The 18238-nt window shown below is 34.6% G+C and overlaps 1 protein-coding gene across 2 annotated transcripts in view; it reads left to right on the forward strand.

Moving 5' to 3' along the window:
- The window catches only part of EED (embryonic ectoderm development), a 32997-nt gene extending 16649 nt beyond the window's left edge, over nucleotides 1-16348 (forward strand). The window contains exons 7-13 of one of the 2 annotated variants that reach the window (XM_045818248.1): nucleotides 1468-1559; nucleotides 3160-3293; nucleotides 6017-6122; nucleotides 7282-7356; nucleotides 14722-14880; nucleotides 15610-15683; nucleotides 16016-16348. In XM_045818248.1, coding sequence (XP_045674204.1) covers nucleotides 1468-1559; nucleotides 3160-3293; nucleotides 6017-6122; nucleotides 7282-7356; nucleotides 14722-14880; nucleotides 15610-15683; nucleotides 16016-16142 — 767 coding nt within the window. In that variant the 3' untranslated portion in view covers nucleotides 16143-16348. The remainder of the gene's footprint in view (nucleotides 1-1467; nucleotides 1560-3159; nucleotides 3294-6016; nucleotides 6123-7281; nucleotides 7357-14721; nucleotides 14881-15609; nucleotides 15684-16015) is intronic. The other variant, XM_045818249.1, reaches the window with a different exon arrangement.
- Nucleotides 16349-18238: the final 1890 nt, after the last annotated feature.

Consider the following 18238-nt stretch of genomic DNA (forward strand, 5'->3'; position numbering starts at 1 on the left):
AAATATCAGTGTGTGGTTGCCCCTTAACCCCTACTGGGAACCTGGCCTACAACCTAGGCATGTGCCCTGACTGGGAATTGAACCTGCGACCCTTTGGTTCACAGGCCAGCACTCAGTCCATTGAGCCACACCAGCCAGGGCTAGAGAAAATGTTCCTAAATCATATATCTAATAAGGGCTATTATTGTAAACAATAATGAGACATTCAAATTTAAAAATGGGTAAAAGTTTTGAATGACATCTTTCAAAGAACTACACAAATGTTTGGTGAGCACATGAAAAGGCATTCAGTATCTCAATAATCATCGGGGAAATACAAATCAAAAACACAATGAAATACTACCTCACACCTGCTAGAATGGTTATAACCAAAAAGATACAATAAAGTGTGTAGGATAGGATGTGGAGATACTCTCCTCCCCCATATTGCTGGTGGGAATGTAAATGTAGCCACATTGAAAAACAGTCTGGCAATTCCTCAGATAGTTAAACATAGAATTACCATTCCTGGCAGGGAGGGGGTTGTATATAACAAATGCCTATGTAAAAATTTGTGCACTATTGGAATGAAGTCATTTTTATGGCAGTATTAAATTTCATTATGTACCAACATAATGTATCAAGGTATTAACATAATATGTATATTTTAATTAGTTATAAGTACATTATAATTATTTGTACATTGTACAGTGTAATGTATACATTGTAAGTAGTGTAATATGAGGTCTGGCAAAAGTAATACCCCTTGTTTATGAGGTTTTATGATTTTTATTACAAAATCATAAGCATGTAATTCTATAACATAATATCACACTCAAGCACACCATATGACATTTTAGGTGAAATGTTCAAATTGTTGCCCATCTCACGCAAGACATTCACGTGCCCTACCAATCTCAGGGTCTAGTGTTACTTCTGCCAGACTTTGTATGTTAATATTCATTTACAACATGAACATTGTTACAGTTCAAGCTTTGCGTGACATTTATATTATTACTGTACTCTATTTTGTTAGTATTTAGTGGAAAATAAGATGGCTTGAATTAGTTATAACCTTTTATTTTTATTTTTTTCTTGCTGTGAGTATGCTTTATTTAGATTTGCAAGAAATAGAATGCCAGCTGTCGTTTTATCAGTTTTTTGAGGACTTCAGTAAAGAATTTTAGTTGTTTTTTTCTTTTTTATTGATTTTATTGGGGTGACACTGGTTAACAAAATTATATAGGTTTCAGGCACACAATTCCATGACACATGTTCTGTATACTGTGCTTTGTGTTCACCGCCCCATACAGTTACAATTTTTAAAAGGTCTGTAAACTGTAAAATTGTCATATGTGTAAGGATTCCATGCTTAGTCTTTACTGTGCATAAGTCCAAACTTTTATAACTTTTACTTTAAAGAGGTTTTGAATGTCCACAGGAAATGAATGATAAAAATTTATCTTAATTTTTTTATGTCTATACTAGATCATGCTTTACGGTTATGGAATATCCAAACGGACACTCTGGTGGCAATATTTGGAGGTGTCGAAGGGCACAGAGATGAAGTTCTGAGTGCTGTAAGTTGAAAGCTGCAGGCAGTGACTTTGAGGTGCACATAGTTGTGAACAATCTCCCCCCTCCTGCAACTCTTCCCTTAAAAGAAAACATATGGTTTCTTTTCATATAGCCTGCCAGCAGTCATGCCATTTACTTGTGACATGCAAGGTTTTTCTCTTACAGGTGAAGAAATAAAGTAAGTAAGGGTCTTTGTGTTTTACCTGTACTCATGCACTGTTTCATATCAGGGCCAGGTTCTCCTGGAGGAATACCATGAACTTGTTTTTTTTCTTTTATTGATCTAAAATCACCAAGTTAACTTTTGCTGTTTCTTAGTTATTGAAGGAAAAGGTTAAATTAGTTAGCAATTAAGAAACTTCATCTTTTATTTGCAGGAAGTGTTTTATTGTGCTCACACTGAGTTTTAGATAACTCTTGTTGATGGCATGGTGCTATCTGATGATGTACGTGTTTTTAATCAGGTTTCAGATTTTGGCATTATAATTGGAAGTACTAAGTATTCCTGTAGTTGCAGTTTGTATGCTTTTGTGAGAGTCATGCCTACTTGAAGATACCCTGCCAACCAGGCTTTTCTAGAATTCGAAGTAGTCTTTTTCGTTTGGCTCCATATGTGAAAAAGCCAAGACTAGCATTCTTTATTAAGAATTTTAAATTATAGCTACTGGCTTTATTGGTGCCTTGTTGCTTTTGACAAGTGAGATAATTAGGAAAAGTAGTAGCAGCCAGGTTTGTGAATTCATTAGTTAATAAAATTATATCGGCTTCAGGTGTACAATTCCATAATACATCATCTGTATATTGTATTCTGTGTTCACCCATCCAAAGTCATCTCCTTTCATCACCATATACTGTTTTTTCTTTTTTGTTTCCTTTTTATTTATTAAAACGAGAACAGGTGACAGTCTGTATTTCTTCTCTGTGATATAGAATTCAGTGTTAGAAGCATAGATGTATGAAATTTTCATTAGTGCATGTACCATGCACTAAATAGCATATCTGTGCCACAGGGTCTTATCCATGAAATAAGGTGGAATAAGGTTGTTATAATAGATCATCTGCTAGATGCCTATTAAGAATTTATGAATTACAGATAAACTTATTTTCATTTTTAGGCACTTTTAAAAGGTCATTTAAAAGTGAGCTCTAAGATGAGTATAACTGAAGTTTTTGACTTAGATGTACAGATGAAATTTCATTTGTTTAGGGACTTATTGTAGCTTCACAGACAGAAGTCAGTTTCATTGCTTGATTAGGGTTGGACAAAGAAAAGAACTTCAGGTTTTTGTGTCATACCTCAGCATTCAGTTTATTTTCAGAATCAAGCAAAGGAAATATTTTAAAGTTTGTTGAAGATAAAATGAAATTCAAATACTATGCTTTCTTTGCCTTTCATATTGAATAAACTCATTCACTGTGGTGGTGACAAATCACATAAAACTAAATCTTAAAAGCAGTAAAAACTCTTTTATTTCCTACATAGGTGCAACCCAAAATGTTAGTGTTGTGGTTTCACAATAGTCTGCATCACGTAAAAATTGAGTAGTGTAATTAGAAAAATAATTTAAATAGTTAACTTAAGCTTTTCTGTTTTACATACAGGATTATGATCTTTTGGGTGAGAAAATAATGTCCTGTGGTATGGATCACTCTCTTAAACTTTGGAGGATTAATTCAAAGAGAATGATTAATGCAATTAAGGAATCTTATGATTATAACCCAAATAAAACTAACAGGTAACATTTGTGGCATTGAAAACAAGTATTTTTCTCATGCTGTTGAATTGATGAGTTTTACCTTTTCCAAATTTGTTATGTAAGTCCCCAGTACTGAGCTGAGGAGCCCCTTTTTAAGGATACATACCATAAATTCACTGATTTAATCTAATGTATTTGTGATTTTATTTTTCAAAATCCCCTTTAAATTGTGTCTTCTCTAATTTTGTAGCACATTATACTTATGATGTATTTAGGTTATATGTGGTGGGCCTTTTAATTTATAAAAATTTTAAGCCTATTAAAATAATTGTGGAATAGAGCAAAGGACCCTTCAGAATGTTACTAGCATTATTAGTTTACAGTGTAAAATTCAAGATAGTAAATCTTATCTTTTATTTTATTTTTTTAAATATTTATTTTTAGAGAGGGGGAAGGGAGGGAGAGGGAGACAAACCTCAATGTGCAAGAGATAATGTCAATTAGTTGCCTCTCAAAAATCCCCCAAGTGTGGACCTGGCCCTGCAATCCAGGCATGTTCCCTGACTGAGAATTAAACTGGTGACCTCTTGGTTCGCAGGCTGGTACCCATTCCACTGAGCCACACCATCCAGGGCAAATATTGTTTTTTAAATGGGGTTCTTAGCTTTAAGTCATGTTAATATAATGCTTCCCTTGTTTAATTAAATGGAAAAAAATTCAAAAGTGGGAGCCTTTCTCCATAGGACCAAGAGGTGGGAACTTTGCTAGTTTTTATATATACAGGGTCTAGCAGAAGTAATGTCTGCTTGAATGTCATTGGTAAGATAATAATTTGGGTGTATTAATTTATAGTTTTAATTTGAACATTTCACTTAAAATGTCATATGGTGTGCTCGAGTGTGATATTGTTTTGTTACAGAATTACATGCTTATGACTTTATTAAAAAATTTTTGTAATAAAGGGATGCTATTTGTGCCAGACCCTGTGTATATATTTAATTTTTTTAATTTATTGTTTTTTAGAGAGGAATGGAGAAAGAGGGAGAGAAAAACATTAATTTGTTGTTCCACTCAGTTATGCATTCATTGGTTGATTCTTGTATGTCCTCTGACCAGGGATCAAACCAGCAACCTTGGTGTATTGGGATATGCTCTCACCAACTGAGCTACCCAGCCAGGACCTTCTTAATATATTTTTGAAATGCTAATACTTTAATTATAACTGTCATTTGTCTGTATGTTAACATTGTTTGCATTTTTGTTTTTAGCAAAGAGGTGGAATTTATATTTTGTTTATAAAGACAGACTATTAATAGATGTTGGTTAAATTTGTAGCCATCAGAAAATATTTCAATGCACTACATTCATCAAACCTCAGTGGCCTCTAAGGATTCATACAACTTTTACATACCTATTTTAAAACACCAAGAGTTAGTACAGTACTATATTTATGCTTTTATATTTTTTGAAACTCTGGAATACATAGAAATTATATTTCACAGTTCACAGAAAATAACAGTGAGTTATGTTCTTCTCCTTGAGAAGTTTAACCGTAGATAATATGTATTTGATTTAAAAATAATTAACATAATTATAGCAGAGTTAAGAACTTACAACATCAGATCATTAATAACATTTTAATGTTTTAATAAAGAAAAGATGCCAGAATTTGTACTGGAAGAAATGTTAGAAATGATTTCAGCCCAACATTCCTTTTTATATACATGAGAAAAGTAAAGAGAGGACCTGTGACTTACCCAAGACATAACTAATTCATGGCATGTCAATCTTTCAGAGTTATTTCAGTACAAAAAATGAATCATTACATTAGAAATGTTGGGTATACTTTTCATTAACTATAGAATTGGTAGCAAATTCTAGGTAATGGTCTTAATGCACACTTTTTAAAAATTTTTATTCATTGATTTTAATTTTAGAGAGGGGAAGGAAAAGAAAATAGTATTGGTTTGTTGTTTCACTTATTTATGCATTTATCTGTTGGTTCTTATATGTGTGCTGACCAGGGATCGAATCAAAACCTTGACATATCGATGCTTTAACCAGCTAAGCTACCTGGCCAGGGCTTCACACAAACATTTTAAAGGGAAAAAATGGCAGCATACTTTGTTTTCCTAAATACAGGCAAAGTCCTAACTAATAAGTGTCAAATTCCTCTCAGTAACCATTTTCAGAAATTATTGCTTAAGGCAGGACACTCATGTAATCTTAATTTTAGCAGACTTTGGAATATATCATTGTTCCTAGAAAAATGACTATCTTTTGAAATAATGCTGATGTGTTGACTTTCATAGACTAATTTAAAGGACTGAGTAGGTGTTTTCTGTGAAAAACTTTCAGTTCTGTGATCAGATGTCTTTGCTTATCATTCGTTAAATAGAATTGATGAAATGTGGCCTATAGATTATATATAGGAAGGTAGGAAGCTGCAAATATTTTTTATTGTATTTTTTTCATTACCGTTTATTCCCCTTACACCCTGGAAGCTCCAGTTTTTGTAAATGAAATTTCATAGAGTAAAAACAAAATTGAATTAAGAGCTGATAATACAATAAAATATAGAAACAAGAAAAGAGTAAGACTTTCGCTCTGAATAAACAGACAAGAAGGTATTCAGTTTTCTAGGAACAAAGAAAAATCAATAGTCATATTTTATTTTTCAAAATTTTATAACTCCAAAAATAAAAATTAGTGTAATTCTACTATACTTTTTTTTCTCTTAACTTTTGACATTTCCATTTCAGGCCATTTATTTCTCAGAAAATTCACTTTCCTGACTTTTCTACCAGAGACATACATAGGAATTATGTTGATTGTGTGCGATGGTTAGGTGATTTGATACTTTCCAAGGTATGGTAATTGCTGTTAAGCTGTACTTCCATTGTTCGTGTGAGTTGGATCTTTTTAGGGAGCACGGCTTTTTATGCATTTTGGTAAATTGGATGGCAGATGGGAAATTGCTCTTTTGTTTTTTTCTTTTTAAGTCTCATATTTTGATAGGGTTGGAAAGTTGCTGGCTTAAAACATCCCAATGAATTATTATAATTTGTGCTCCAATAAAATGAAAAATGTTAATTTGTATGATGATACTGTTGTGATTCCCAGTGTTACTGTAAAATAACCAATATTTAAAGCCAATACTAGTAGGGTTTTTTTTTTGTTTTGTTCTGTTTTTTTTATGTTTGTGTCCATTTCAGCAATCTTTTACATATAAACACAGACAGCTGGAGTTGGCTCATGGGCTGTATAGTTTGCCAACCCATTCTCTAGAATGTTGATATGTATATATATTTAATTTTTGCTGCTAATTTAGAGAAGTTGTTGGTGATGTCATCTGAACATTTAGGATTGTCAAATTTGAAGAAATTGCTATCCAGTTTCTTTTCTTGTGTGGATTTTAGGGCACTTCACATTTTCTTGGACAGAGCCTTATTTTTTTTTCTTGACCTTGCAGATAGTTTTACCTGTTTATTTTTTTCTTTTTAAGTTTTAATCTTTAAATTAGATTCACAGGAAGTTTCAAAGATAGTGCAGAGAGGCCCCATATTGCCCTTCCCCCAATGATTTTATAATTATAACACAATATCAAATCTAGGAAATTGACATTGTATAATGTGTATGTCATTTTATCACATGTGATTTTGTCATGTCAAGAATGTTACAGCATGGGGCCTTTTAAGATTGGTGTGTTTTGTTTTTTTTTTCCACTCATTATAATGCCATCCAACTTGTTGTGTGTATCAGTACTTCTCCCTTTTTATTGCTCAGTAGTATTCCATGGTATGGGATGTACCACAGTTTATTTAGCCATTCATTTGTTGTAGGACATTTTGGTCCTTTCAAGATTGGGGCTACTACAAATAAAGCTACCAATGAACAATCGTGTACAGGTTTTGTGTGGACTGACTTTTAAGTTTTCATTTCTCTGGGATAAATGCCTAGAAGGGCAATTGCTGGGTCATGGTTAAGTTTATTTAGTTTTTTAAGAAACTGCCAAACTATTTTCCAGAGTGGCCGTCCCATTTTACATTCCCACCAGAAATGTAAGAGAGCTCGAGTGTCTCGGAATCTTCGCCGGCATTTGGTATTGTCACTATTTTTTATTTTAGCTGTTCTGATAGGTGTGTAGTGATATCTCATCGTGGTCTTAATTTGCATTTCCCTGATGGCTAGTGATGTTGAACATCTTTCATGTGCTTATTTACCATCCATATATCCTTTTCGATGATGTCTCTTCATATCTTTTGCTCATTTTCTAATTGGATTGGTTTTTGTTTTTATTTTTACTGTTGAGTTTTGAGAATTCTTAATATATTCTAAATATGAATCCTGTGTCAGATATGTAGTTTCCAAATATTTTCTTCCAGTTTGTAGCTTGTCTTTTCATCCTCTTAACAAGGTCTTTTGCAGAGCACGTTTCTCATTTTGATGAAGTTCAATTTATTGATTTTTTAAATTATTATTTTATGGATCATGCTTTTGATGTTATGTTTAAATGCTCTTTACCAAGCCAAAGATGCTAAAGATTTTCTCCTGTGTTTTCTTCAAAAAATCTTAAACTGTTACATTTTGCATTAAATATATGATCCATTTAAAGTTAATTTTTGTATGAGGTTTAGGTAGAAGTTTATTTTTGTCTATAGATATCCAATTGTTTTAGCACCATTTATTGAAAGACTGTTCTTTCTCCTTTTAATTGCTTCCATACCTTTGTCAAAATTGTTTGGCCATACTTGTGTGAGGCTGTTTCTGGTTTTTCTTTTTCATTCCAGTACTCCACCAGTACAACACACACAGTTTTGATTATTCTAGCTCTGTAATAAGTCTTGGAATGGGTAGAATGATTTCTTCCATTTTATTATTCTTTTTCAAAATTATTTTAGTTATTCTAGTTGCTTTGCCTTTCCATAAAAATTTTAGAATAATCTTGTCTGCATTTATTAAAAATCCTGCAGGAGTTATTTGGGGGAGGGGAAGCTTTTGATCAGAATTGTGTTAAATCTATACATCAATTTGGTGGGGAGTTAGTATCTTTACTCTACTTTGTCTTCTACTCCATGAACATGGTATCTCCATTTATGTAGGTCTTTGATTTTTATGATCAGCATTTTGTAGTTTTAGCATGCAAGTTCTGTACCTGCTTTGTTAGATTTAGACCTAAGTATTTTTCCTTTTTTTGAGTAATTATAAATGGTATTTCTGTGTGTTCATTGTTACTATATGTTAATACATTTGATTTTTGCATATTAGTCTTGAATCCTGTGAGCTGTTAGACCTTATTCTAAGAGTGGTGTTAATTACTTGGGAATTTCCATGTAGACCATCTTATCATCTGCAAATAGGGACAGTTTTTTATATATTTTCCTTTCTGATCTGGATGCTATTTCCTTTCCTGGCCTTGTACTGGCATAGGTCCAATACTATGTTGATTAGCAGTGTTAAGAGCAGACATCCTTGACTTATTTCTGATATTAAGGGGAAAAATTTAATCTTTCACAATTATGTGTATTAGTTGTTTCTCTTTTGTAGATAGTCCCTATCGAGTTGAGAACTGTCCCCTTTTTAATTTGTTGAGTTTTATCATGAATGGGTGTTGAATTTTGTTAAATGCTTTTTCTTCATCAGTTGATAAGATCATGTACTTCAGTCTATTAATGCAATAGATTTCATTGATTGGTCATTGATTATTGATATAGCCTTGTATTCCTAGAATAAGTTTATTTGGTCATGCTGTACAATTATTTTTGTAAGTTGCTGAATTCTCCTTGCTAATATTTTGTTAAAGATTTCTGTGCCTGTATTCATGAGGCTATGATGCTGATCTGAAGTTTTCTTTCTATATTGTTTCTGTCTGGTTTTGGTATCAAGAATATTGTTTTCATAAAATCAGTTGCAAATCTACACTTGTATTTTCTTGAAGAAATTGGTGTTAATTCTTTAAATGGTTGATAGGATTTTCCAATTAAATCATCTAGGCCTAGAAAATTTTGAAGGGGAGTTTTAAAATCACAAATTTAATTTTCTTAATAGTTAAAAGTGTATTCAAATGAACTATTTCATATTTATAAGTTGTGGTAGTCTTTTATAAATCTTTTGTTTGCTATGGGTATACTTGTTTTTTGTTAGTTTCTTAAGGTGGGAGCTTGGTTATTGATTTGACTTTTCTTAGGTTATTTTCTGTCAGTACTGCTTTAGCTGTTATCTCAGAAATTTTGACATGTAGTGTGTTGTTTAGTTACTAGACGATCTCTTTGTTGATTTTCTGCTCGTTTTATTATTGAGACTGCTGTTGAAGTCTCCAGCTATAACTGTGGATTTCTCCCTTTCAGTTCTTCATATCTTGCAGCTCTGTTGGTTGGTGTTTATACACTCACTAATGGCTATGTCTTGGTGGCTTGACCCTTTTACCATTATCTAAAGTCCATCTTCGTCCTTTTTACTTTTTTTGATTGATGTTTGCATGGTATATCCTTTTCCAACTTTTTACTTTGAATGTACATGTATCATTATACCTGAAGTGAGTTTCTTTGTAGGCAGGGTATAGTTGGGTCATGTTTTTTTAATCCACATTTTCTAACTTTTAGTTGCTGTATTTAGACCATTTATATTTGAGCTTTAACATGTCAATTATCACATTGTCTGCCATTTAATATTTTTAAAAATTTTTAATTTTGCTGGGTTTTTTCTCCTAACTTCGGATAAGTTATGTGAACATAATAATTCCTTTTGATTTGCTTATATTTTTTAGTATATTTCTTTGTTCAGCCTTTTTGATGTTTGCCCTAGGTGTTACTGTATATACGATATACATGTGGCACATACATTTGACCGTTGAACAGCATGATGGTTTTACTCAGGTGTGTGCAGCCTTTTGGTGTCTCTGGGCCACACATTAAATACACAAGCACTAATGAAATTGATGAGCAAAAAAAAAAGGGTTTTAAGTAAAATTATGATTTTGTGTTGGGCCGTATTCATAGCCATCCTGGGCTGCATGTGGTCCATGGGCCACAGGTTGGACACCCGGGGAAGGGTTCTGACCCCCCCCCCGCCCCCCCGCCCCACACACACACACACACACACAGCCAGAAATCTGTGTAGAAGATGGCCCTCTATATATATGGATGTGGATTTTCAACTGCGGATCACAAATAACCATTTTTCCCTCCAACAGAAAGTCCATGAGTTGGTGGACCTGCACAGTTCAACAAACCCCTGTTGTTCAAGGGTCAACTTATGTAAATCAGTCTACTTAACTTTGTATCAGTATTTTATTTGCCCTTTTGGGTGAGGTGTGGAAACCTTACTTTTCTTTACTTCACTTTGTCTTCTATTTATATAATTGTCTTAAATATTTCCTTTACCATGAAGAACTGCATCAAATACTATTACAGTTTTTGCTTCAACCGTCAAACATAACTCAAGAGGGAAAAGTGAATATTGTATTTACTCATTTTACTTTTTTTGTTCTTCCTGATGTTTGATGTTTCAAACATCATTTCCAATATGTTCATAAAACTTCCTGGAGCCATTCTTTTAGTGTGGGTCTGCTGGTAACAAATTCTCTTAATTTTTCATAGTTTGAGAATGTTTTCATTTCCCCTTAATTCCGTAAAGGTATATTTGCTGTATATGGGATTTTGTGTTGCAGTTCTTAATCATTTGAAAAATGTTGTGCCCCCTCTTTCTGGTCTCCATGGTTTCTAATGAGAAACCTGCCATCCCTGAAGTGGTCCTTTTTGTTTAACTGCTTTCAGGATTTCTTTATTTGTATTTAGTTTTTTTTAAGTTTGTGACTTGTCTTAATACAGATTTCTTTGAGTTTACCTTTTTTTTAAGATTTAATTTATCTATTTTTAGAGAGGGAAGGGAGGGAGAAAGAGAGAGAGAGAGAAATATCAATGTGAGGTTGCTGGGGGCTGTGGCCTGCAACCCAGGTATGTGGCCTGACTGGGATCGAACCTGTGACACTGTGGTTCGCAGCCTGCGCGCAATCCACTGAGCTATGCCAGCCAGGCCAGATTTCTTTGAGTTTATCTTTTTGGGGTTCATCAAACTTCCTGAATCTGTAGTAGGTTTATTTCTTGTTTATAAATTGCTCATTGAAGCATTTTTATGATGGCTGCTTTAAAATCCTTGTCAGATAGTTCATTAAAGTTGAGATGTTCATGTTTCTTTCAATTAACTAATTTATTTTATTTGATTTTATTTGAGAGTACATTTATTAAAGCTGGGGACAGTGAAACAAAGGAAGGGCTTAGGGCAGAAGAAACAATAGGAGAGAGCCTGGGTGGGGTTGCTTTGGCTCTCTAGAAACGTTCAGGAAGTGAGCCAAGGTGAGTCTGCTGTTGACTGAAAAGTCAGAGAAAAGAGGCCTTGGAGACAAGTTCGTGGGTTTTGTTGCCCACTGTCCCCCTGGTTGCAGATCCCTTAGGGGCCCCCAAAGAAGGGCATCAGTGCACTCCAAGGAGGGCACTGAGATTTGTTTTTAGATATGACAAGTGATTTTTTATTAAGGTCTTAATATTTTGGATATTATGTCACAAACTGTGGATCTTACTTGGATCTTCTACAGCAGGTTTGCTCTGATAAATTGCAGCTGTGGAAGAGGAGTACTGCCTCATGACTGGCAGGTGGCAAGGGAAGTTTAGGTTCCCCACTCTGTTGACTTGGCAATGATATTTCATTAGTGATGAGGTGTGAGTTCAGGCTTTCCACTGCACCTCAGGTGACACAGCTCTTAGCAGAAGTGGCTGACAGGACTCATTATTGGGTGGTCTCCACTGACACTGCAGGTGGTGGGTGGTTGTGAACATCCTGTCTCTTCTAGGCTTCCTCTGATACCACCCCAGCCAGAGAGGAGGAGTCACCTCATTACCATGAAGGATAGAAGGAGTCAGGATTAGTATGTACTAAGATGGTTAGTTACCACCTGAGAAGGGATTCCCACTGGGTCTTGGCTGGTTCTTATGGGGGCAGGTCCACTGTTGTTGGTTTTTTTTTTTCCCTATGGAATTTAGCTATAGTAGAACATTTGTCTGAAAATACTCTCTCTTGATGGGTTGCCATTTTGTTCTCGTAGAGAGCAGGCTTTTGGGGGTGAAGGGTTGGTTTTGTTTGTCACTTCACTCATTAGAATTGTTGAGTTGCTGGCTTTTCTAGCATCAAGCCTGAGATTCATAAATGGGGGGGTGGGGACCCAGGAAACTCAGTTTCCTGCATGTTCTAGAATTCCTCATTAGTCTATCTCCTCTCTTCCTTTCAAACTTTTAAGTTGTACTCAGTGGGACAAATAGAGAAAAAGTATATCTATTCTGTCATTTTGGAAGTAAAAAAGCTATAAAATTTCTGCTCTTAGAACTTAGATGATAAGAAAGGATTTCTGCATTTTAGGTGGGAGGCTAAATAAACTCAATGAACTATTGGTTGCCTAAAAAGTCCATTAGATTTTTCTGTAAAATAAAGACACATTTTTCATTTTCACCAGTAACTATATTGATTTGGATATTTTGAGTATGTCAGCTGTCTCCTGCTATTGGCTTCCAGTGGGTAGAGGCCAGGGGCCCTGCTAAACATCTTCCAATGCATAAGACAGCCCCACGGCAAAGAATTAATTTGGCCAGAATGGCAGTAGTACCAAGAAACTTCGCAAACCACTTTTGATACGTTCAGTCAGTCACAACACCTTCTTCATACACTGCACAAATCTTTTTTTCTTGCTTCAGTTGCATTTTTACCTTTCTTGAAAAAATAAAGCATACAGTGAAAGTGTTACTTATTCCATCTTCACTATTAAATGGATGCACAAAAATTCACCAATTATGATAAGTTTTTTTTTAATGCATTCTGACATGACAGCTGTCACAATACAGTCTAACAAAATATAGACAACTAAGTACTATTAGAGCCATTGTATGGAAAAAAACATAATGGATTTTTTTTGGCAAACCACTATATTGGTGGTTCTCACATCTGGCTCTGCATTGGAATCATTAAAGAACATTGTAAAAATAGATTCCTAGACCTTAGATGCCACAAATTTTAAGTCTTACACAACCTAGGAATGTGTAAGTTTTAAAAGCTCTCAAGGTGATTTGAAGTGCACCCGTTCATTAGCATAGATAAATGCTCTCTATCTCCCTATGCTTTGGTTCTCCATGGAAAGACTCTACTAGGATCCTTTATCCATGTAGTCAGTAAGAAGCACTTGAATAGCCATTTTACACTTCTGCTTCAGCCTCCTATATCAGAGATTCTGACTCAGTAGGGCTGGGGCCAAGATGTGTTGAGAAAACTACAGGCTATCAACCCAGCTGTATGCTTAGGATTGTTCAGACCAAGTGATTTGTCTGGTACTTTACAGTAAGGAACTTGTAAATATATAGCCCTGGGGTTTTTATATAATGTAAGAAAGGCAGAGAAGGGAAAAAAGCATATTGACCCCACCCTAATCCTCCTCTGGCCGTACTGTTCAGCTGTTTAAATACCATTCAGTACCTCAGGATTGCCACATGTGATTGTGTAGGCTGTTTCCTATGGAACTTCAGGAGGCAGTCTTCACCTACACCAGCAGTTTTTTAGTCCTGGCAACTATTGAGGTACTTTGTGAGATGTTCAGCAGCATCTCCGGCCTATATTCAGTAGAGGCCAGAGACATTGCCAGATGTCTCTTAACTGGTAAGCCTTGGACTTACCCTGTAATCTGAGTAGTGCCCCCCGTTTTGCAGTTTATCTTCCATTATGTTCTCTACCATTTGCTGCTTAAGTACAGTGTGTGCAAAAAGATTCGAAGTTAGAGATGATAGGGGAAGTATAATAACTCAGTCTATTTCAATTCCATCCCCATATCATCTCTTAATGTTAAATCAGTGCTTTTATGCCTTTTATATAATCTGATCTCTAGGGTACTTTCTGTGAATTCATTAGCTTTCCTGTTGAGTACCTACCATGTAGCATGGACACTGGGGATGGACACTGAGGGATTAAGAGTTAACCAAATAGAGGGAACCATGTGGGGTTAGAAGTGAAGTGAGCAGTTGGATAGGGAGAGATGAAACTAGTGAAGCAAGCAGAGCCACATTGAAGAGCCATATAGTCTAATACAGTGTTTGTAATTTTACCTTTCCTATAAAACACTTCAAGTCTCTAGATGCTAAAATGTCTAGAGCTGAGTTTGGTTTGTTTTCGAAGAGAAATTATGACTTCCAAAATGAATAACCCCCAGACAATGTAATGCTTTTGTATTATCAGAAATATGTTGATAGTTGGACTTTTTGTCCTCAAATGTGGACTCTATAAATAGAAATGATTGTATATCACTGTACTTAGTAGATGGATAACCAGATTCTATGAGCTGTCAGTTCTACAATGATAATAGAGAAAAGGCTTTGTTTCAATATTTATAGTTCAGTTCTACAAATAATATTTTTTCTTACCTCTTTTTTTAAAGTCTTGTGAAAATGCCATTGTATGCTGGAAACCTGGCAAAATGGAAGATGATATAGATAAAATTAAGCCCAGTGAGTCTAATGTGACTATTCTTGGGCGATTTGATTACAGCCAGTGTGACATTTGGTACATGAGGTTTTCTATGGATTTCTGGCAAAAGGTAACATTTTTACATTTTGAAATTATTTGACTTAAAGCCATGGTAACTTTAGTTTTCTCTGTTGTGCGTCTGTAATTCTGTTTCTTTTAAGAAACTATCTTGATGTTTTGTATTAATTGCTTTAGCCTTTGATGTTATTCTGTCCTTGTGATGCTGAATACCATCTGCGGTGCTTATACATGAAATTGACCAATGTCAGTGGTGGTAGTTAGGTATTTATTTTCTACAACATCTGTGGCTGAGATTTCATGTGTGGTGATTAGAATTAATATTTTTATGTGGCTTTTTCCCGAAGAACTTAAAAAAACAAAAACCAACGTGGGAAGAGACAAAATACTGGTTATCTAAAATTTTAAATAAATCTAGTATTAGGATTTTCCGTTAATGAATTAACTGCATATTTATAAGAAAGTTTTTGCTATAGCTTTCTTATAGCTTTTGCTGTAATTCTTTAAGGCAGAAAAAAAAGAATATGTATAGTGTAAATCGTAAAGCCCTTTGTAAACTTGCAACATGCCTTCTTATTTATTCAAGATGCCTCTTTGAAGCATTAGCTGCTTATCCCCACTTACATTTCAGAAATGTAAAATGCAAAGAAACAATCCAGAGCATAGCCAGAGGCTAGGTGTGAAGTTTACCCCAAATAAGAAAGACGTCTTAGAATTACTTGCAATCTTTACAGCTTATTTTAATTTTAATTACTTGGTGTTTTAAAAAATGTTTATACAGATGCTTGCATTGGGCAATCAGGTTGGCAAACTTTATGTTTGGGATTTAGAAGTAGAAGATCCTCATAAAGCCAAGTAAGTATTTAGAAGTTCCTATTTATAATTTATGTCTTCATAGTTATGCCAAATAATAGAGGAAGTAATTTACACTTGCAATGTCATCTTTAACTCATTTGTAAGTTTACATGTCTCAGAGTGTTTATAAGTTATATGGTGCCTCTTGAATTTAAAATATACCCAAATTTTATGAAATTTGAGATTAAGATATTAGTGAAATGTATTCTGGTTTCAAATGCTTTCTTTATAATTTGGAACATCTTTTCATTCTCTCATTCATTGTTTTAAGTCAGATACTGACAACATTACATACGTATGATATTTAACCTGTTGTCATGTTTTCTCCATAGATGTACAACACTGACTCATCAAAAATGTGCTGCCGCAATTCGACAAACCAGTTTTAGCAGGGATAGCAGCATTCTTATAGCTGTTTGTGATGATGCCAGTATTTGGCGATGGGACCGACTTCGATAAAATGCTTCTCCTAATCAAATTAGAGTGTGTTTTCTATGTACAATAGAATTAATGTATCTTGCTAGTAACGGCACATAGAGCATCTAGAGTTGTCTTTCAGCGTTCAATCAGGCTGAGCTGAATGTAGTGATGTTTACATTGTTTACACTTTGTACTGTCTCCTGCTCAGACCCTACTGCTTTTAATAAAAATTTATTTTTATAAAACCATGTGTTATTTTATTTTCATTGTAATGAAAAGAAATGTTTAAAGTAATAAAATTATGCCTTATCTTTTTGTAACGATCATTTTTGCTTAACTGGAGAAACCTATACTGTATAAAGTAATAATTATGTCAAAAATTTTATACAGTTGTAACAGTAATGTTTTAATAACTTCTCTTTACAGTTAAAAAAAATCCTGCTTTCAATTTACAACTTGCCCATTAGTAATTTTAGTGGAAATAGTATCATTAGAGCAAGGGAGGGTAAGATGTGGAAGCTTAAATGTAGTGGGTTGAAGAATCAAAGAAATAGGAAGTATGTTCATACAGTGAGTTTCTGTCCCCTATTGGTTAAGAGAAATAAATAGATTGAAGAGGTCATAGGGTTGAAACTAGTTGGCTATTTTGTCCTGAATATAGGATGTTTTGCTTATTTATGGAGAAGAAACAATAGCAAGAATGAAATTGAGATATAAAGTCAAGAAAAATCCCAAAAGAGTTAGGACCAAGATGACATGTGAAAGGCTTAACCTGAAGCAGAGGGAATGAAGAAAGCCTGGGTGATCATGACGGTAAATAGGTAAGATGAGGGGAGCCAAGGTGACATACGAAAGAGTGAATTTTTCAAGTTTTTAGAATCATGAGTGTTTTTCTATAAATTTTTTCCTACCATTATTTAATACCTTCCTGGATAATTGCTTAACAGCCTAGTACATAAGTCTTTGTGTACCTCTCTAATTATTACGTTCATTTGTCCGAATTAGTTACAAAATGAAAGTGTATTTTTGCCTTGGCCCCTGTGGCTCAGTTGGAGTGTTGTCCTGTAACTAAAGTCAGGCATGTACAGTAGGCAACCAATCGATGCTTACCTTTCTCATCGATGTTTCTCACCCTTTCTCTCTAAAAGCATGAAAAAAATGTACCCAACTGAGATGGGATGGGAGTATCTATTTAGTATATCTTATCAATTGTGCTATTACAGTTGTCCCATTTATTTCCTCCCTTTTAGTCCCCTCTGCCCTGTACCACTCCTCCCTCCAGTATTCCCCACTCCTTAGGTCATGTCCATGGGTCATACATACAAGTTCTTTGACTTCTTCACTTCCTATACTAAACCTCCTGTCTATTTTATACCTACCAATTATGCTTATTCCCTGTACTTTCCCCCTATTCTCCCTTTCCCTGCTGAGAGCCCTCCATGTGATCTCAATTTCTGTGATTCTGTTTCTGTTTTAGTTGTTTGCTTTTTTTGTTTTGTTTTTTTTTATAGGTTCAGTTGTTTCTAGTAGTGAGTTTGTTGTCATTTTACTGTTTATATTTTTTATCTTCTTTTTCTTAGGTAAGTCCCTTTAACATTTTATGTAATAAGGGCTTGGTGATGATGAACTCCTTTAACTTGACTTTATCTGGGAAGCACTTTATCTGCCCTTCCATTCTAAGTGATAGCTTTGCTGGATAGTGTAATCTTGGATGTAGGTCCTTGCCTTTCACGACTTGGAATACTTCTTTCCAGCCCCTTCTTGCTTGCAAGGTTTCTTTGGAGAAGTCAGCTGATAGTTTTATGCGAACTCCTTTGTAGGTAACTGTCTCCTTTTCTTGTGCTTCTTTTAAGATTCCTTAATTTTAATCTTGGCTAATGTCTTTATGATGTGCCTTGGTGTGTGCTTCCTTGAATCCAACTCTTTTGGGACTCTTATCTGAGCTTGATAAGTTTTCAATTTCTTGCTCTTCCTCTTCTGGCAACCCTATGATTTGGATGTTGGAACATCTAAAGTTGTCCCAGAGGTTCCTAAGCCTCTCCTCTTTTTTTTTTTTTTTTGACTTCTTGTTTCTTCATTCTGTTCCAGTTGAATGTTTATTTCTTCCTTCTGCTCCAAACCATTGATTTGAGTTC

This window comes from Phyllostomus hastatus, unplaced genomic scaffold, assembly GCF_019186645.2.
Source record: "Phyllostomus hastatus isolate PE091 unplaced genomic scaffold, TTU_PhHast_1.1 phas_scaffold_317, whole genome shotgun sequence".
NCBI classification, from domain to species: Eukaryota; Metazoa; Chordata; class Mammalia; order Chiroptera; family Phyllostomidae; genus Phyllostomus; species Phyllostomus hastatus.